Source organism: Phyllopteryx taeniolatus, chromosome 2 (assembly GCF_024500385.1).
Source record: "Phyllopteryx taeniolatus isolate TA_2022b chromosome 2, UOR_Ptae_1.2, whole genome shotgun sequence".
Taxonomy (NCBI): Eukaryota; Metazoa; Chordata; class Actinopteri; order Syngnathiformes; family Syngnathidae; genus Phyllopteryx; species Phyllopteryx taeniolatus.
The window spans coordinates 9,454,015-9,475,427 of record NC_084503.1 but is presented as its reverse complement, the minus strand read 5'-3'; the positions used below and the strand labels follow the sequence as shown (position 1 = coordinate 9,475,427).

The 21,413-nt window shown below is 41.7% G+C and overlaps 1 protein-coding gene and 1 long non-coding RNA gene across 4 annotated transcripts; one reads left to right on the top strand and one right to left on the bottom strand.

Moving 5' to 3' along the window:
• Positions 1–44: 44 nt before the first annotated feature.
• On the top strand, positions 45–21,300 carry ctdspl2b (CTD (carboxy-terminal domain, RNA polymerase II, polypeptide A) small phosphatase like 2b). Of its 3 annotated transcripts, XM_061759119.1 has the most exons (14): positions 45–1,129; positions 2,995–3,033; positions 3,442–3,632; positions 8,429–8,552; positions 8,655–8,804; positions 8,948–9,190; positions 9,304–9,400; positions 15,153–15,264; positions 15,359–15,445; positions 15,670–15,732; positions 15,818–15,897; positions 15,995–16,121; positions 18,565–18,660; positions 18,760–21,300. In XM_061759119.1, exons 3-14 carry the CDS (start codon positions 3,465–3,467, stop codon positions 18,823–18,825), a joined length of 1,413 nt encoding a protein of 470 aa, XP_061615103.1. In that variant the 5' UTR covers positions 45–1,129; positions 2,995–3,033; positions 3,442–3,464; the 3' UTR covers positions 18,826–21,300. The 3 variants fall into 3 exon arrangements, with proteins under 3 accessions (XP_061615103.1, XP_061615112.1, XP_061615093.1); XM_061759128.1 differs by lacking the exon at positions 2,995–3,033 and having other exon boundaries at positions 8,435–8,552; XM_061759109.1 differs by lacking the exon at positions 2,995–3,033.
• Positions 17,399–18,160, bottom strand: LOC133470588 (uncharacterized). Its single transcript, XR_009786023.1, has 3 exons — positions 18,021–18,160; positions 17,791–17,911; positions 17,399–17,650 (listed from the first exon to the last, which is right to left on the bottom strand). It is a non-coding gene; the product is annotated as an uncharacterized LOC133470588 (long non-coding RNA).
• Positions 21,301–21,413: the final 113 nt, after the last annotated feature.

The following is a 21,413-nucleotide window of genomic DNA, read 5'->3' as shown; positions in this document are numbered from 1 at the left end:
AGGCACACACACACACACACACACATAGACCAAAAATCAGGCATTTAAGTTTTGGTTGTATTGTGTGTGTAGTGTGTAGTGTGTGTGTGTGTGTGTGTGGTCAGATAATCTGAAAACACAACACCACACACATAAAGATTCTCTTCCACCATCAATCTCAAATCTAGTCTACCAAGACAGAAATCTTGCGTGATTAAACATGATCAAACAAAACCAAGAAGAAACAAAACCGGATATATTGTGCCGATGTTTCTTGATTGTTGCCGAAGGGACCAAAGGCTTGTGTTGTCAAATGGTGGTGATGCTAATAACACTTGAAAATGCGTCTTGCCGTTTGGTGAACCCACTTACACAAAATACAACATCGGGTAGGACATTTTATTTATGGCCGTTTCCTTGTTCCACACTCGGGTCGCTTCTTGATTAGCTACAAATTCACTCTTAACACACCTCAGACCACAGGATAATTTTATAGGATAATCGTGTAAAAAAAAAAAAATAATAATAATAATTGTGTGACATTTGTCATCCTTGGTCGGGAAGGGGCAAAATTGGGACAAAAAAAGTCCTATTATGTGTACCGGGGCCTTAGCGTCCTGAATAAAGTGTCATGTGCACCTCTAATGTACAATGGTAGCACAGTGCATATGAACTGATACCTTTTTTTTTTTCTGTACAGGTAGTATGTTTCATGTAATTTGTGGCAATGTTTTAGTCAAAACATGCAGGTGTTGATTTGACAGTAAATGTTTAAAAAAAAAATGATCAAAATGCATTCATCTTATGGAATGATCTAATCTTGGAATTGTTGCTCTTTATAGTGTTGCTTTTGTATTGAGTAAAAATAGAGTAGCTACTGTATAGGCTGATGATGCAAGGACTCTTGCCTGGCTGCACTGCCGACTGGCTGCTGGTGTTCGTTCTGAGAGGTAAGGGGGCGTGTCTGTGTCCATACGGGTATTTACCTCGCAGAGCCTGAGCAGAGGCGGGAAATGGCGCCCGTTAACAACGGTGTGTCATTTCGGAGACGGCCATTGAGGAGATAAGATGTCGAATACAAGCGCTGGCTCTGTTGTGATGACTCTCGGGTCGTGAGCGCTTATTTGGAACAACCGAGGATCACCGTCAAGTAAGTAGCCGTCCTCGGCATATTGCCCCCATTTGCCTTGTGTCGAATGTGATGTTGGCTGACGACAAGCTTCAGTATTTTCCCTTCCTGCCTGTGCACATCTGCTAGCCTGAAGCACCCCCCCCCCCCCCCCCCCCCAAGGAAGCCAAGCTGGTTCTATGCTAGTTGTGCTAAGCTAAGTACCATAGCTTCTGGAAGCTAACGACGGCCTTCGATGGATACGGCTCATTTCTGGCTACCGTGACAAAATTCCAAACGTTTACACAAAAATGTACATCTAGTTAGACATTAAATAACGTAAATACGTTGTTGTGGAAAAGGCGAATAGTTGTCACGACCTGCAGTTATGTTTCGTAACTTGTGTGGAGAGAGCGAGCAGATGCATTCCGCGGCTGAACTTCGCTGGTTCATTAGCCAGGTAACAGGCATATTTACCATTCATGTTTTTCGGTCACTACAATAACACTATCTTCTTCCATCGTCAATTAAAAGACCATACAGTCGTTTGCATTATTGAAACACGAAACAGTAGCGTTTAGAGATGATAAATAAAATAGCTCGTGTCGCCAGGAGCAACGAGTTTAGATGTTTGACAGCCTCAACCGCAATTGTCACACTTGTAAATAAAATGGAAAAAAAGGTTGTCACTGGCTGAAGCATGTTTTAATATCCAAGTAGGTGTTAGATGAGCTCACAATGCCGCATTGGCTTGCTAGCGCTTATAGCTGGTTAACATTAGCCTTGGGTTTTCCTTTAGTCATGACCTCGTCCAGTATGTATACTGACTAAGTTTGTCTCTGCATGACAGGAGTAGCATGTTGCCCTGGCGAACGCGTACATGCGTAATCTAATTAGTGCTTTTGATGCTAAATGTACCTGATTTGCTGGACTGTAGTTTGTCAAGTCGCTGAGGTTCGCTGGGCAATCGAAATTGAAATGAAAAAGGACGATGGTGGGGATTCGGTGGTTTGTCTGCGGTTTTTTATTTTTTATTTTTTTGTTGGAATTGTTAGATACACGCTAGAGCTGTATCATTCCTAAATCGAGTAGCTTTAAGACGACCTTAACGTCTCTGTCGGTGTTACCATGGCTAACTAGCCAGCTCTGTTTGAAGCATGCATTTTCCTATTTCCCGCTCGCTTGCTTGCCCCCAGCAACAGCTATGTGCATGATGATCCTTGCGCGTCAGAATCGCCGAGATTGGTGATGGCTGCAGCCATACATATTTACTCATTATATCGAGCAATGGTAGATGTAGTTGATTTTGCAAAAGCAGCCCACTAAACAGCTTCTGCACACAAAAAATACAATGTATTGAAGAATAACTATCTTTGTGACAAGTTTGACTTGTTAGTTCATATCTAATTACTTTATAAAGTTTATGCATTGGAACTTGTAGGTAAAAACCTTTACATAATGGGAATGTCAATCATAAGGATAGACAATCCTAATAATCGCTGTTGGTAGTCAGCTTTTGCCATTTATGTAAATGAAAAGTTGATGTGGTAGATGAATTTCTTTAAATATTTTTATTTTATTTTTTTTAACCGTTTAGTATTTGTTCTCTATGAATTGCTAGGTCTACTTCCTTTGGATATGTCCAGACACATTTTCAATCTGCAGCTGTTATGCAAGCAAGAGGCTGGGCTTTTCTTACAATTTGTGTTCTCCGTCACAAGTTTTCCATGTTCACGAGCCTAAGAAATTTGAGCCTCTGTTATAGTGAGCAAGAAGTGTATATTTCCCAGATAAGACTGAAATCACAAATTCAATGTACAGCACTGTTTAAATTAAAATAATGTTCCAATCCGTACAAAATCATCATGAATGTGTACAGTGAAACCTGTAATGTGATTTGTTTTTAGTGTACCACTGAAAGCTAAGCCAGCTGCGGCTGCTGTGATGTAAGTGAAATGGGATGTTGAATACATCCAGATGTTTGCAGTAAGCTGAAGCAGACCTACAAAAGTACACACAGATACGCCCTCCTATTCTTGGTTATTTTAAGTCTAAGTGTTTGTCTAACTTAAAAGTTAGTGTTTGCTTATGCCATTTTTTATTTTTTTTTTAAATGTAATAGAATAGCAGAAACATTGAAACACAGTTTGGCCCATCTCTGTTTGCAGCATATTTAAAAAAAAAAAAAAAAAAAAAAAGAGTACACTGAAGAACCCCATAGTACACACAGCATAAAAAAATATATACAACAGCTAAAGCAGCAAGTCTCTCTACAGTTTTATAGTTTTGGTAATTCCCACTCTTATGTTCACATTTCCTGTTCGACTTATGAGGTCATCTTATTTCTGAAACAGCTTTACATGTGACTGCTACAACGATGAGGCTGAGAATGCGAAAGGCGTCTCAGCAGCCGATCCCCAGTCTGGCCACGCGCCCATCTCGGACCAAGAGAAGGCATTCAGAAGTAGAAGAGGACACTCCTACCAGTGGTGGGAGGGGCTTGCTGTCAACAATCAAAAAGTTCATCAGAGGAAATACTGTTAAGGTGAATAGGATATATGTTCTTGACGACAATTGTAAGAGCCCTTCAAGTAGCCCCTCTCCTTTCAATATTATATTTAGTTTTAACAGTGTGGCATGATTGTATTTCTTTGTAAAACTCTATGAAGCATGGTTTTCATCATTGGCACGAGTCAAAGGCATGCTGACTCGGTAGAGTATAATGTTTCTCTTGAAACCCATGCTCGATTGCAGCAGCACAAAGCAAGCAGTATATTTAAGATGGTCCGTCCGTCCATGCTTATGTTACAAGACGGCACCACATTGCTTTGTAGAGTTTCCCCCAATTATTCATGCATCTATGTTGAGTCAAAGTGGTTTTCAATTTGTGAGCTGTGCTCGACAGTAGTTTCAGAGCTTCACTGTGTGCAATGAGTTTATCTATTACATTAGGATGCACAAATTCTTAACTGTAAAATAATGAACTTAATGGAAGAAAACAAATGGATCTGGTTCAGATGGTGAATATTGGTTATTGCAAATACACTTATTTGTGATGCGTTTCAGGGATGCATTAACTATTGGGAATAGGGTTGTCACGATCAAATCTTTTTAGAATCATTATCATATAGATATTTCGTCGAGTCCTTGAGAACCCACCCCCCCAAAAAATATACTTTTACTACTAACATTAATTCATTCATTCTCATTTATGAGGGCTGGACCTCTGTCCTTAAACCGCATATGTTGATACTGAGTGTATGGTATAAACTGTGCAGAATTTAAGACGACAAAATTAGCCTTTGGTAAACGGTTAACATTCACAATTAGCATTGGCACGATTACCATTTTAGTTTAAAAATAAATAAATAAAAATACATTACCATTCAGCTCACTTATAAATACATGTAATGTGTACATTACACATCTAATAGTGTCTTAAAAATCACTTACAGACACTACACTGACAATAGCAATGTTTTTCACAGGCCCAGCAGTGCGTCGATCTGCAACAAATGTCCGTGCCGCAAACATGAACAGTGGCCAAATGGTTCCGGGCAGCACAAATTGGTTCTTGGCCGCGCAAATATGCTTTATTTTTTCTGCCTCTAGGCAGAAATGTTTGCATTTACCAATTTTTGTGGTCCAGTTTCCAAATTAAATTAGCATATTATCGCCAAAACTTGCTGAAATTGCGATCATCTAGTGACTTTGAGTTTGTGACTACAATACTCGTGAGCCTTTAGTACCCTCGGAGCGCAACACTTGACAAGACCCGAAGCAGCGGACTCTTGTAGCAGCCTAAGCCAACAGAGAAGCAAGCGGAGGCAGCTTTATCAGACGCAGAAATGCGGTAGCCTGGTTCGACTAACAACTAAGCTAAAAGCTAATCCCTATAGAGTGCCGCCCCTATCCATCTTCTTCTCCAGCATTTGCTTATTGGACAAAAAAATAGATCTACAAATGGAGCAACATAACATCCCTCCTTTGTCCTTGGGGCTTATTGCTCAGCCCCAGCCCCCTGGACTTTTCGCCCAACCACAAATGTCTTTAAATGCACATTAACGATCGCCTGTTCTTCTGTTGTTTAAAATTAAACATTTTAACCTGTATAAACAGCTCATTTAAATAGACACATTCCTCCATCTTGTGATCTGAGCGGTTATCGTTTTTTTTTTTGTTTTTAAACTCGCTGATCGGTGATTGGCCCCATAAATCATGATCGTGTAAAGCCCAATTTATACATGGCATTTCAAAATAAAATCTTCTAACCTGTGTATTATATGAATGTTACTGATTACAGAATAACGAAGTACATTTATACATGACATTTCATCTCAGTCTCATGGTACTTGTTTGTGACAATAAAAAGGCAATGTAATATAGGATGAGTTTAATATATAATACAATTATATACATTATACATAAGTAGGGGGTCCCAGCTCCAGCTTTCCATCAGTTTGGGGGTCCTTGGCCTTGAGATTGTTGAAGACCCCTGATATAAACCATTAAAAAACTATAAGTATATCCGGTATCCGTTTGGAGAAGCAACATGTTATCCCTGGAAAAAACGGTTATCGTGCGCCCCTAATGCATTTGATGTTTTCTGTTTCCAAGTAGCGTATTTTCACGACCATAGGGCGCACCGTATTAAAAGGCGCAGTCTCAGTTCCAGGGTCTATTTCTGTAGTTAACACCTACATAAGGCACCGTATTATTGGGCGCAGACATGGTAAAACATGGTAGCATGCATGCACGCTAAAACAATGTTTTTAAAAAGGCAGCGGGAGCAAAACTGAGTTCGGTTGTACTTTATTTAAGTATTTAACAATGTACTCACGTTATTTTTTGTCAATCCTCAGCCACAAATCCATCACAGTCCTCATCTTCAGTATCCGAAATGACCAGCTGGCCAAGTTCCCCAACAAACACGCCGGGTTCCCTCTCGTCATTGTCAGTCAGTCTCGTTGCCGGGGGGCTGTTCAGCAATGATGCCGGCTTTCACGAAAGCTTGGACATCAGTCAAAGCAGATACCTTAGACCAAGCATCCACAATCCATTCCCATATGGTGGCGTAACTCGCCCGGCGTTGCCTCCCAGTCTTAATAAAGCTGTGTTCGCCATCTGTCATCCATCGCTGCCTCGCCGCTCGCAACTTTACTTTAAATGCCCTGTTTACACCGATGTCCAGCGGTTGGAGTTCCTTAGTCAAGCCTCCCGGAATGATAGCAAGCTCTGAGTTCATTGGCTGCACTTGATTTTCACAGCGGCTGTGAGATGGGCGCGCATGGAGTCACAGATCAACAGGGACGGTGACGCGTGGAAAAAAACATCTGGTGTCTTTACGTACACCTCACTCAGCCACTCTCATTTTCTCCTCGTCCATCCAGCCCTTTTGATTGGCCTTAACGATGACTTCGGCTGGAAACTTTTCTTTCGCCAGAGTCTTCCTCTTAAAAATGACCATAGGTGGCAGTTTCTGTCCATTACCATGGCAACCAAGCACAACAGTAAAAGCCGACTTCTCGTGCCCCGTTGTGCGTATCGCTACCGTGCTGGTCCCCTTCTTCTCAACAGCGTGCTTCACTGGGATGTCGAAAGTGAGCGGCACCTCGTCCATGTTGATGTGGTTGGGCTGGATTTGTTTGTCGGCAATCTTTTTACTGCAGTCTGAGCGGAAGATGGCCAGCTTTTCCTTGTAATCTGCCGGAAGTTGCTGCGCCACGGTAGTCCTTGATGGATAAATGCCGCCGTTTCATAAAACGAAAGCACCAAGACGGACCTCCTTGAAAATGTTCGATTTTTATTTCTTCTGCAAGCGTTATTGCCCTCAGTCGAATGGTGACTGTAGAGACTCTTCTCCTGGCTGTTCTTTGCTCATTAATCCATTGCTCGAGTTGGTCTTCCAACTCAGGGCACCTCGCCTTGTTTCCGTGGAAACTCTGCTTCTTCGTCTTGACTTGGCGAAGCTCGTTTTCCTGCTTCCTTCACTTGCGAACCATGTATTCGTTTATCTTGAATTCTCTCGCGGCTGCTCGATTCCCATGTTCCTCCGTGTAACTGACAACTTAAACTGTCAACTGTAAACGTAACTGACAGCTTAAACTGTGCTCCGTAAGCGTGTCTCTTCATAGATGCCATTTTCGGGGGTCCTTAGCGAAACTGATCTTGTTTTGCACAATGCACACCCCGGCGCTATATACCTACTCGGGGCATGGCTTTAGCGTCCTCCTTCACGCGCACCCTTTCCCCTTTATGTCCGCATGCTGTCCCCAGCCACGTCCGCTTTTCCTCTGTATAAGCAGTGTGTCGGCAGGAAATCCTCCAAGTCAAACGGAGCGCTCATCACACAACAACATTTATAGATGTTGGAACTCTGTGCACACAAGGCGAGCCGCATTATAAGGTGCCCCGTTCATTTTGGGGAAAATTTAAGACTTTTAAGTGCGTCTTATGGTCATGAAAATACGGGAATATAACAATTTTATATCGGGTAACTTGTTTACTCAATTTTTTGGAGGACTACTTTTTACTCGTCACATTATTGTCAAATAAAAGTACTCTTACTTGAGTACTATATTTGACTACTCTACGCACCTCTGGAGCAGACATACTCTGTTGCTTCTCTTACGTTTAAGCAACATTTTTGCTCCTCAGATCAGTCCATGTCGTATTTGTTGCAGTGGTCTTTTGTATTTTCGTATTGAGGTGCTGCGGGTCTTGGCCCTGGTTGTGGTCCCAGCGGAACCGCAAAGCACGCGTAACATCGGCGACAAGAGTTGATCCGCTAGTACATTTCATATTAATTAGGAAACGTGCCTAGATGCATATGGGATTAACCTTTGAAGTTGGAAATAGTGACAAATTAAGTGAAACAGACAATGATTTTAGTCAATTATTTTCCAGAATGAGAGTGCTTCTAGAGGAGGATGCTATTCATGTGGCACAGCTTGAAGCAGGCATCAGGTGCAGGTGGAGATGAGCCTGGCTCAAGTTGGAGGCCAAAACCAAAAAGCATGAGCGGTGTAAATAAATGTTTTTCTCTGTGAAGTAAATGTATTTTGCCTTATTGTAGTCATCAGTTTTCCAGGTTGCTTAAGTTATGTTCAAAACAATTCTCTGCAGGGGCCCGGGGGATCACCCCCCCCCACACAATGTTTTTTGTCACCTCTTTCATGCCTTTAGTGTTTGCATGTTTGAATAATTTATTAATGATTATGATTGACTATTGCACGAAAATGTTCGACAAAATTCTGAAAATATGGAAATTGACAAATTTGGACAAATTGTGAATTTTCTAGGTTGGTAGCTCTGTCCACCTGACTTTCTTAATGTGTTAAGGTGCAGCAGGAAAGCCCAGCCAAGAAGGCGCGTCTTCACTGTGATGTGGACAACAACCTGATCACCTCAACTCCAGACAGCAACCCTGCCCATAGGGTTGGCAGAAAAGGCTCCGTCAATGGATGTGAGTGGAACAAAAAAAAGTTATACTTAAAATGTGTTTTTACTACAACTACTAGTACTCTTGTACTTTGTTAAATGATGTCTGAATTATATTGCTCTGCAGTGGCAACCAATCATAACAGGAGTAAGGAAAAGCCCAATGGGAGTCTGGGGGAGACGACGGCTGCTGAGGTGCCCACAAGCCCTCCTAGGACAACTCTTCTTGGGACCATCTTCTCTCCTGTTTTTAACTTCTTCTCACCAACTAAAAATGGTAGGCCTTTATGGTCACAGGCATCATTCAAATTGTTGTTGAAATCAATTCATGGATGATTGTAGATCAGAACTCAAATGAAAACTATTTTCTTTGTCCCAGAATACAGAAGTCATTAAAATGCTTTTCCTTCATCTGCACAGCCTCGTCTGGATCGGACTCTCCAGACCCGGCATTGGCGGCTGAGGAAATAGTCAAACAGCTGGAAATTGAACAAACTGTAGAAACACCCACCAGCACAGCCACATTTACACAGGAACTATGTACCACCACTAACTTCTACTCGAGTGTATCCCAGCTACCGCCTCTGCGACCTCCTCACATCCCTGATGCATACCCTATAGCAGAGCAGGGAGAGACTGATGCAGACCTTCCACCCCTCACTGGTATATCACTGAGCTTTACAGACAGAAATCAGATAATTATTCAGTGGCTGTTTTTGTGTGCTGAGATCTCCTTTCAGTTAAATTAAATGATTTGACTTTTGTTATTGTTCCAGCTCCAGGCTCCATTCCTGATATGGCATACATGAACCCTTCTCATACTGCAGTACCACCAGAAGCATCCTATGAAGAAGACTGGGAAGTCTTTGACCCGTGAGTGAAAGTTCTAGTTGTCAATATTTGTTAATGGACTTCCAGCGGTCTCTGGCCAGAATGTCAGTACAAATCGGGTTGGAAGTTGGTTCAGTTTCTGCAAACGACTGCAGTGTTTCAGGTACCATTTTAATATATTTTTCAGTCCCTCTAGGACAATTCAGTTTACACTCAGCTGTATGTTACATTACACACCACACACAACCAGACCAAACATAGAGGCTTGCAAGCAGAGAAGTCAGTTGAGGTGCTGTAGGGGGTTTAAGTGCCTTTCTCAAGGGCACATTGACGGTAGTTGCAATTTATTTTATTCTGCAGTGGGATTCCAACCATGACTCCTGTGTTCCAGGCTCGTTTTTACAGATGCGCTACCCTCCAACGTATTTGAACATATTACATTTTCTTCAATATTCAAATCTTTACTCGAGATAACAAAGCCACGAGCATAAGAGGCCATTCCCTTATCTGTTAAGGAAATGTCAAAGAACCCTTCCAATACTTGTGATGCATGAATGCAAATCAGTCGCCTTTCGGCGAAATTCGCCGTTTTGAACTCAAAATAGGCCATTTCCGTGAATCGTACAGATCCGCTGAGTTTTTTCTGTTGGAGGGGGGGAGGGTCGCTGTCGTCATAGACTGTTTCGTACTACTCCAGCGCTGGCGGCTAGATCCATTCCACCATCCACACACAGATCTAATTGTGAATATTACTCCGCGGCGGACTAATATGCTGGCGCATCGGCCTGAGGTTCCACCTGTGCGCTCGAGACCGGCTTTGGATAAATCACAGGAGTTGACGAGACCGGAAAAAACACTTCCGCCGCTTCTGCTGTTAAGAAATAAATACCTTTACTCCATTACACCGATCTAAATGTCAGTCGCTACTTTTATCAATTATTGCTTATTTATCAACTATTTCATGAGCAAGACTACGACTTAGACGTCCGCATTGGCGCTCCTTGCTCACCAATCAAACGACACAAGAAAGTCACATGACCTCAAGCAACGTCCTCTATTGGGCTTCCATGTATATACATAAAGCTCAAAGTATAGTAATACATATGACACATAATTATTACTATTACATGCGACCAAGGACATGTAAAAACATGCAGAAACATGTACTATATAGAGGCTTCTTTATACTCTCGCGGACAGCGGGATAGCCGCAGTGACGTCGGCGCGGTCGCTACAGCTATCCCGCATGCAGATTAGCTTTACACTCGAGCGCAACCCACGCGCGCTGTTTTGAAAGCGTGCTGCAGTTCTCCTCCAAGTCAGGGGTGTCGCTACAGCTGGTATTGGCTAGGACGCTACAGGGTGGAGTTTCCTCTGTATTTTTTGGGCCATTTCCGGTAGCTGTTTTTACTTTCCTTTTCATAACAAGCAACAACAATGGCGACCGTGGAACAGAGTCTGCTAGAACAAATGGACCTAGATGACACGTTTAATTGTGCTGCAAAATCGATCGAGAAGGCGGCGCCGTAGGTGCTATGTGGAACCGGGAGGAACGCTGATTATTTCACAGGATGCAACTAAAACGAGCCTATAACGATGAGATGATCTCCGTGGCATTCTACGCGCAGCAACAATTTTTGCCGTGCGCGCGTCAAACGACACAGGGGGCCACGCGGGCCAATTATTGGGGTCACGTGATGCAATGCGGGCGTTGTCGACCACGGGAGTATAAAGAGGCTTTAATGGAGGCTTATTGCAAAACGTGCAGGAACGCTCAAAAACGTGCAAGGAAACGTTCCCACTCCAGAAAGCTCCCTGAAAACGGACACACAAAGTCTGAGCTTTAAGTATATAGATGTTGCCTAACATGTTTGAAGCTATTATAATCACAGGTGCTTCTAAAGGTGAGACAGCATTTCTATCCCGAATACGATTTTATAATGATTTACCAGTTCAATTCAGAAGGCTTCAGTTTCCAATATCAATTTGTTTTGCAATGAGTATCAAGAAGTCACAAGGTCAGTGTCTGAAAGTTGCTGGATTGGATTTGCGTTCTCCATGTTTTTCTCATGGTCAGTTTTATGTTGGTTGATCAAGGGTTGGCAGATCTAATGATTTGTGTATACTGGCAGAGAATAAGATGACAAAAAATATTGTTTATCCCGAAGCATTGCAATAAAACCTTGAACTGTTTGATCAGAATCATCTTTATTTGCCAAGTATGTCCAAAAAGCACACAAGGAATTTGTTTCCGGTAATTGGAGCCGCTCTAGTATGACAAAAGACAGTCAATTGACAGAGAACATAAAGACATTGACAAAAACAGTCACTGAGCAATAAAGGTTTGCTAGTTATCTGGTAATGCCAGTACTTTTTGGGGGGGGACAATTGTGCAAAAGATGCAGAGTCCTCTAGCACTTAGAGCAGTTCGAATGACTAATATTACAATAGTCTGGTGCAATGACCATTGTGCAAAGGGCGGCGAGACTTCAAGCGAGTAGTACGATAGTCTGGGACAATGTTGATTGTGCAAATGTTGCAGATACTCCTCAGTCAGTGTGCAAATGAGGCAGATGCTACTCTGGCATGAGTGGCCAGTATTGGTCAACAACAGATACGCAAATAGTGCAGCGTGGTGAGACGACTACAGTGAGTGCAGGAGCAATATATAATTGGCCCGACAGAAATGTGACAACAAACTCAAGACAAAAAATTGCCAGCATGTTGCAATGGAATTTTAGGTTAGGTGTTTAAGAAGTTGATTGCAAGAGGGAAGAAGTTTTTGGAATGTCTGTTAGTTCTAGTTTGCATTGATCGGTAGGGCCTACCTGAGGGAAGGAGCTGGAAGAGGTGGTGAACGGGATGCGGAGGGTCCGAGAGGATTTTGCACGCTCTTGTCTTAGTTCTGGCAGCGTGGAAATCCTCAAGGGTGGGTAGAGGGGGACCGACAATCCTTTCAGCAGTTTTGATTGTCCGTTGCAGTCGGAGTTTGTCCTTTTTTGTAGCAGCACCAAACCAGACTCTGATGGAAGAACACAGGACTGATTCGATGACAGCTGTGTAGAACTGCCTCAGCAGCTCCTGTGGCAGGCCATACTTTCTCACAAGCCGCAGGGAGTACATCCTCTGCTGGGCCTTTTTGAGGACGGAGTTGATGTTGATCGCCCACTTCAGGTCCTGAGAGACTGTAATTCCCAGGAACCTGAAGGTCTCGACGGTTGACACAAGGCAGCTGGACAGCGTGAGGGGCAGTTATGGCGAAGGATGCCTCCTGAAGTCCACGATCATCTCTGCAGTCTTGAGCGTGTTCAGCTTCAGGTTGTGTCGGGCGCACCACAGCTCCAGCCGCTCCACTTCCTGTCGATATGCAGACTCGTCACCGTCCTTCATGAGGCCGATGACAGTGGTGTAATCTGCAAACTTCAGGAGTTTGTCAGCCGGGTGCGTTGAGGTGCAGTCGTTCGTGTAGAGAGAGAAAAGCAGTAGAAGGTATTCAAGTCTGCAGTAGAAGGTATTCAAGTCGTTGGCTAGTGTGCTATTGTTCTCAGCTTGGGGGGATCGTCGCTTGTAATTTGTCAGCGATTGGAATGCATGCCAGACCGATTTAGAGTCGTTAGCGCTATACTGTTTTTCCAACGTTGCTGCATAGTTCCTCTTTGCAATGTTAATTTCTTTAGTCAGCTGGTTTCTCGCTCGATTATACAGGGGCCTGTCCCCGCTTTGATATGCGTCCTCCTTAGCTTGGCGAAGCTGCTTAAGTTTGTCAGTGAACCACGGCTTGTTATTGTTCAATGTGCGAAATGACTTTGTTGGTACAGACACATCTTCACAGAAACTGACATAGGATGTGACAGTGTCTGGATATTCATCCAGGCTGCCAGCTGAATTTTCAAAGACACTGCAGTCTGTGCAGTCTAAACGGCTTTGAAGTTCCATCTTTGCTTCATTGGTCCACTTCTTCACTGTTTTCACTGTAAGCTTCACGCATTTAAGTTCTTGCCTGTACGTCGTTAAGTGAATTAAGCAGTGATCAGACGAGCCCAGTGGTGCACAAAGTTGTGGTATGTGTTTTTTAGCGTAGTATAGCAGTGGTCTAAAATGTTATTTTCCCTGGTAGGACACTCGATGTGCTGCTAATATTTAAGTAGTTTGTGGTTGAGTTAACTTTGTTAAAGTCCCCGAGAATAATGAGGGGTGAGTCCGGGTGTTTTTTTTTCAATTTCGTTGACTTGTTCGGCGAGCGTTAGCAGTGCGGCGTTCGTGTTAGCTTGAGGCGGAATATAGGCACCCGCGAGAATGAATGATGCGAACTCACGCGTCCGGCTGATTGTCGTGCCTACGTGCCGGCCATGTTGTGAAGGTAGTCATTACCATGAAGGCAACGGTGCGCAACTCGTCGTGTTTACATTTAGACGAACAAAAACAACAGCTTGCATGTATTGTAGTATTTGTCTGGCGCTGTCTGTCCAAACGTGGATAGTTCAGCTCACTTATAACTTGAGAAAACACCGTGCAGTAAATTGCAGATGTTTTGACTGTGCAAACACACACACGTCCACACACACACACAATCAGAATTTGCATTTTATTTTGTAATTTAAAAAATTATTTTTTTGTTGATGCTGTGGTTAAAAAAATCAGAAGTTACTCACTATTTGCTCAGTACTTGAGTAATTATTTCACTGTGTACTTTCTACTAGTAATTTTTGGAGGATTACTTCTACTTGAGTCACATTATTGTCAAGTAACAGTATTCTTACTTGAGTACAATATTTGGCTACTCCACCCACCTCTGGAGTGGTCATCCTCTCTTGCTACTCTTACGTTTAAGCAACATTTTTGCTCATCAGATCAGCCAGTGTCGTATTTGTTGCACTGGTCTTTTGTATTTTTGCGTTGAGGTGCTGTGGGTCGTGGCCCTGGTTGTGATGCCAGTAGAACAGTGACGCACACGTAACTTCAGCGACAAGAGTTGATCAACTCGTACATCTTGTATTAATTAGGAAACGCGCCTACATTTATCCAATTAAATGTATTAAGCGACAGAGCGATGTTAGGGATTATATCAAAAGGCAGAATTAACTAACTTCAAATTTAGCAATGGCCAATAAAAACAGAAAAATATTGTATTTAATATTTTCCTGGATGATGCATTTGGGATTAGCCTTTGAAGTTGGTAATAGTGAAAAATGAAGGGAAACAGACTGATTGTAGTCAATTCTTTTCCAGAATGAGAGTGCTTAAAGAGGAGGATGCTATTCATGTGGCATAGCTTGAAGCAGGCATCAGGTGCAGGTGGAGATGGGCCTAGCTCAAGATGGGGGCCACAATAAAAAAAGCAATGAGGCAAATTTAATTTTAATCCTAAATTTGTACATCAACATGTACTTGAGCGGTGTTTTTCTGCGTGAAGAAAATTTATTTTGCCTTATTTTACTCTTCAGAGTCTTCTAGATTATGTAATTTATGTTAAAATCAAAAACATTCTCTGCGGGAGCCCGGTGATCCCCCTGGTGTTGGCATGTCTGGTGATGGAAGTTCTTAATCAGTAAAACGTAAAAAATGTAAAAGCCTCTTAATGCAAATAATGAAAATGTTAACTACATAATTATTTGACACCTTTTCTGATTGTAGTCCCTTTGATTTCCATTTGACTTGAGCAGGTTTTCATAGGTGTCAGAGTTCCCTTTATTTGGCAATCAGTGAGACTAAATTTATAATTTCTTCTGCTCTTGTTGTGGTTGAACTTGAACTAGTTTGTTGTGTGTGACATGTTTCATGTCTTTCTCGTCAGGTATTTCTTCATCAAGCATGTCCCTCCATTAACAGAAGAGCAGCTCACTCGGAAACCAGCCCTTCCACTGAAGACTCGTAGCACACCTGAATTCTCTCTTGTCCTTGATCTGGTCAGTTACAAAATGCAAGACAGGATTATTCAACAATATATTTAGGTAGTTGTTTTTTTTTTTTTAAAGTTTTTTATTATTTGATGTCTTCAAGGATGAAACACTGGTTCACTGCAGTTTAAATGAGCTGGAGGATGCAGCCCTTACCTTCCCTGTACTCTTTCAGGATGTCATTTACCAGGTAACTGATGCCCTATTCGGGGGGGGGGGGATGAATCCACATTTGGAAAGATTTCTTCAGATAGGCTTCTTTTGTTTGTCACTCACCTAGATATGTATACTGTGCCTCCAAAGACAAACGAAGCATATCATGGAAGATTAATCCTGACCTACAAGCTTAACTGTGTAGTTAATTGTCACAATGTTGCACACGTGATGGTTTGAAGTATTTCTCGTCATTTGCAGGTATATGTGCGCTTGAGACCATTTTTTAGAGAGTTTTTGGAACGCATGTCTCAAATCTATGAGGTAAATATAGCTTGGCTATTACACTTATGTTGTCCTACCTTTATTGGATTTGATACAATTGTTCCCCCCCATTGCCTTCTTCTAGATCATCCTTTTTACAGCCTCTAAAAAGGTGTATGCGGACAAACTGCTCAACATCTTAGACCCTAAGAAGCAGTTAGTGAGGTATGGCCTGTGGCAGTGTGGTTGCATTTTTTTTGGAATGATTTATTGTCTGACCATGTAAATATCCCTCTTTCCTCATTCCTAACTGTAACTGTAGACACAGGTTGTTTCGGGAGCATTGTGTCTGTGTCCAAGGAAACTACATCAAGGATCTCAACATTCTCGGCAGAGATCTGTCAAAGACCATCATCATTGACAATTCACCACAAGCCTTTGCATACCAGGTGACCAGAGAAACACATTTTTAGGCTTAACATCATACTCAATCCCATTACTGCAAATACATCTTCATAAAATGTATGTTTTATTGCAAGAGTCCAATAAACGCCCTCAAACTGCAGTAATGGCTCCAAGTCTCCATCCTGGCTGTCAGACACATCCCTGCATTCCCCTCTCTGTGACTAATTTAGTTTTGATAGTCACAGAAGTCATTTGTTAATTGGATCTAAATCCAGCGTTCCCAAAGTGATGATTTTACTTTGTCAAATATTACTACATTTGTTTGACATCATCCAAAAAGGAACTGTTATAAGATGGTCCAATTACCCCTGTTTTGCACAGATTTGAAAATAGCATGACCTTAGAACTAAGAGGTAGTGATGGGATGATACCTCAAGGAGTGTATTGACACTACACTAACTGTGTTGGTACTGTAATGACACTGTTGGTCACTCAATAGTGACCCCTCCAGTAGTTCTAAAATCATTGCAGGTAAACAAAATGAAAATATGACATGCTTACATGCTGCAAACCCAACGTTAGCGTGTGAAATATTTAATCGCTTGTCCTTTACTTCAAATATGATCTCATCGTATAATTTAATTTACTTAATTTGTTTGCTGAGTTGTTTATGAGAAGTTTAAAATTTGCTTAAAACCTCCATCCATCCATTTTCTACCACTTATCCGAGGTCGGGTCGCGGGGGCAATAGCTTTACCAGGGACGCCCAGACTTCGCTCTTTCGGGGGATCCCGAGGCGTTCCCAGGCCAGCCGAAAGACGTAGTCTCGCCAGCGTGTCCTGGGTCGTCCCCGGGGTCTCCTCCCGGTGGGAGGTGCACGGAACACCTCACCAGGGAGGCGCCCGGGAGGCATCCGAATCAGATGCCCCAGCCACCTCATCTGGCTCCTCTCAATGTGGAGGAGCAGCGGCTCTACTCTGAGATCCTCCCGGATAACCGAGCTTCTCACCCTACTGGAGGAAACTAATTTCGGCCGCTTGTGCCCGGGATCTTGTTCTTTCGGTCACGACCCACAGCTCGTGACCATAGGTGAGGGTAGGAACATGGCTCGACTGGTAAATTGAGCGCTTCGCCTTTCGGCTTAGCTACTTCTTTACCACAATGGACCGACACAACCTTGTTTGTGTAAATGCTAAAATGAGTTTGTATGTAACATATAGCAAATTTGTCGAATAAAATTAAAATTTTTAACTTATGGAATTTTGTTAACTTAAGTGGTCAATCATACAAAATAAGACTAAAAATTCATTTATGCATTTTTATTGAGAACAAATTTATTTATTTATTTTTTAAAGTGTCTTTGCTCCAAGGGGATTTCTCCTTAGACACCAGTTCCCCTGCCTTTAGAAAAAACTATTTCACAGGGTACAGATGAAGATGGTGAGCATAAATATTTAAGTGCGAGTTGATGCTTTCCCTGAATCCCTCATTTTCAACAATGGTGAGTGGTTGGCAGTCTTTGATCATGTTGACCACAGCCTCATCCACTGCTTGCTTGTTACGAACTGCAAGGCTGCAAGCCAAAAGGAAATATTTTGTTAAAAGCTTATTAAAGGACTAATTTTTACAAACAATATTAGTCACACGAAGCCTTTTGTGTGTAATAAAATATTTTTGAAAATTAGAATTTTTTTTGTGAGAATTTCAACATACCTGGGGTACTCACATGAGTATCTGCCAATTCTTCATTGCCATCCGAGCTCTATAATGCCTCAGCCATTGAAGTTCTCTTATTGACGTAGGATAGCTCTGTGGCGCAGAGCCGACACGTCACCTAGAATAAAATAAAAAGTATTTTTTTCTGAAAACAATTCAAACCTCTTACCAGAAAAAAGCACAAACATATTTAATAAAAAAAAAAAAAAAAAGACAGTAAACAATACCCGAAGGAGAAAAAGATTGCCCTTATTTGGCATCAAAATTATTCCAGACTGGGAAAAACTTCTTGGAATGATCCATGAAGTCAGTGTAACAGGGTGAGAGCAAGCAAAAATCCAACAGCAAAACTCCATCCAACAAATGTGCACGTCGACAGTTTGTGTCTCTTTATAAACACAATTTGCCACGGCACATCCAAGTGACACACTTCCTGTGTCGGTCACATGACTTTTTTTTCTTAAAGCGATACACTTACCAATACGGGGTTTTTCTCTTGTGTGCTCGGCACAGTGCTGACGCACCCGTGTTGTTTGTCCCATCACTACTAAGAGGATTGCAGATGTGGTGTTCTTTGTCAATTTGCAATTCTTATGCTATCATACGGCAGGCAGACTAAATCAGATGCATTGTGACAGATTTTAACTAGATTATCCACCTTTTACACAATATAAAACTATTCCTTGGGCTCCCATTAGTTTCTCACAGCATTACACATGACATGGCACAAGCACAGTGAAGATTTTTATTTTAAACCATTTTTACACTCAGTTGTCCAATGGAATTCCCATCGAGAGCTGGTTCATGGACAGGAATGACAATGAGCTGCTGAAGTTGGTGCCCTTCCTTGAGAAGCTGGTTGAGATGGTATGATGTCTTGCATTGTTGTTTAATCTGCCAGTAAGCTTATATTTGAGTTTTTGTGAGTCTATTCTGCCTTTTCTCACGTTGCTACTTTTTCAACAGGATGAGGATGTGCGGCCGCATGTTCGGGAGAGGTTTCGTCTTCATGACATGTTGCCTCCTGACTGAACTCCATTGTCTCAGATGGGTTTAGCAAGGAAGGACTGAAAACCATATTTGTAAAAAGCCGCTTAAAACAATGTTACCATTGCTTAATTTTTTTTGTTTTTGTTTTTTAAACCCCACTGTTGCTTTGGGGGAAAAAAAACACTTCAGAAGAAAATTGTTTTGAAATAACTAGGTGAAATTTTATATATGTACACATGTAAAGATACACTTAGAAGTCCACTTTTTGATGGACTCTCCAGCTGTGGAGTGGGCTGTTGTCTCCACACTAAATCAGCGTTTTTGGTGCTTGCTTAGTGGCTCTAAAACACCACCTGTTAAGAACTCTAACCTGAGGCGTTGAACCCAAACCCACCCCTGGTGCTGAAGCTGTTGACACTTCAGTCTCCGCAGGAAAGACTGGCTTGTAAATCAATCTGCGTTTGTGTTTACTCTTTGCCACTCACACAAACTCTGTAATTTAGTGGTTGGCAAACTTTGTAGCCTTTTCAATCTTATGCATTCCGCTGTAGGTGAATCAAGGTTGTATTGTTCCTTTTGTTTAGGTAAACCAATGTTTGTTTTTGTTTTAAATGAGTGTTTCCAGGTGTTTTATCAATGAAGTGTTTTGAAAGCGGTATTATAAAAAAAAAAAAAAATTAACGGTCAAGTTGGTAAATAGAACTGAGCAGAGTATGTCCTCAGACTCAAATCAAAGGCTTGACCTCACTATGGACTGAGTCTCTTTTTAGAATAGGTATAAGACATGTAAATCTGACATACTGTAAGGCTTGAGGGCATTTGTGTTTTAAGTGATATGTGTCAACATTACAGTATTTGATTGGTCAATCAGTATTGTCTTTTACTAGTTTTCTGACTCAATCACAGCCAGTCTTTCAGTTGTAAACTGCAATTTGATGGCTATCAATAGCATAATGACAATGTAGCACGGCCAGTGTCTCCTGACATCCGGTCACAACCTCAACCAGCCACATATGGCACCAGCAACATGCTTTTCTCTGTCAGCCTCGCTGACCACCCTGTATGCCTGTACAGTACATGGACACTGTTTCTGCTGAACATTTTCACCAGTGTGACAGGACGGTCGTGCAGGGTAGAGGTGCTTGACACACTTGGCAATCTGCGTTGGCTTGACCCAACCGCTTACTATAGTCTCCCGATAACTGGTTGGTTAATATTTTGCTTTAAGTTTGTATCAAAATGCTTTTTTTTTTTTTCTTTTCCTTTTTTAAAAAATATATATATTGGCACAAATATGACTCTTGGTCTGCGTTGCTTATACTGTGCCATGTGATTTTCTCTGCTTGTAGCATTCTTGTGTTGTCCCCCTTTGTGGTTAGGTAGAAAAAGACAATCAGACCCCAGAGTTCTGCAGAGCACCATTAATTCCTGCACGTTTATGTGCAGTATGGGTTGTGTACTAGCATTCATTTGTGTCCAGTGTGTTAGATTTGCCAGATGAATCTTGCTCTGCTTGTTTGGGCCAAACAATCTCTGCTGTTGAAGGCTGGAAATTATCAGAGATGGTTGCCATCTGTTAGGCACCTGCCCCTTTTTGCCTTTTGCATCACATGTTGGTAGCGCTCCAGGAATTAGATTGAGCTTGTGTTTCTCCTACAACTGTTCTAGGGCACAAGGAGATTTACTTTTACTGTTGAGTGTTCACGTCCACGCGATGAATGTAAATTGTGCATGGGTGGAAGTCGCAGGTGTTTTTCCTCATACTTCGTGTTTCTTCCTCAAACTTTAGAACAAATATTCAGAGGCAAGTGAAGGTTTGAACTGTTGGAGAAAAAGATGAACCTTGAGACCCCACCATGGTGCCCTGATCTCCCCACGTTTTTTTTATTTTTGCCAACTTCTAGTATGCAAGCCTCACTAAGAGTTTCAGTTTGTGTGACAATTGTTTGAATGTGTCACAGTGGTTTCTGGAGGACCTGTGAGAGGCATTTGATGCATTTCATCCAGCTCCTTTTTATGTGCATTACCAGTTTATTGTACACCAAGTGTGGTACAATACATGCAGCCTTTTTTTAAAATCCTTAAAATAAGGAAACATTTTGTATCTTTGATTTTAAAAAGGCATGTCATATCTACTTTTAAAATGTATTCATGATTAACTTCAGATTTTTTTTCATAAATATTTGTAGTTTAGCACAATGTCACGAAATTGTTAAACTTAGCATGTAGAGGATACAGTTTGTTTTGTGGAAAAAGTCCCGAGTTAAGTTTTAATCAACGCACTTTTTCTGCCAAGTAGTCTTTCTGAAGAGTAATTGTGTTGATTTTTTTTTTTTACCCTTGCAACTCTCAGTATCTGTTATACTTGTAAGAATGATTTGTGCAAAAGATGTATTTAAAATGTTTTACTACATCTTTGTTCGCCGCTAGGCTATGTACTATTGTAAAGTGTAAATACTGTTACAATGACTTTCTGAATTCTGAAACAAAGTTTTAAAGTGAAAAGCTTCTCCCTTGCTCCTGTTTTTGTTTCCCTTGACTGATGCTTGATATGCAACTTCACAATTCATTTAAGGAAATTTGTATTTAGTTGCAGTTTAAAAAGATTGAGGTAGATATAGATATAACAG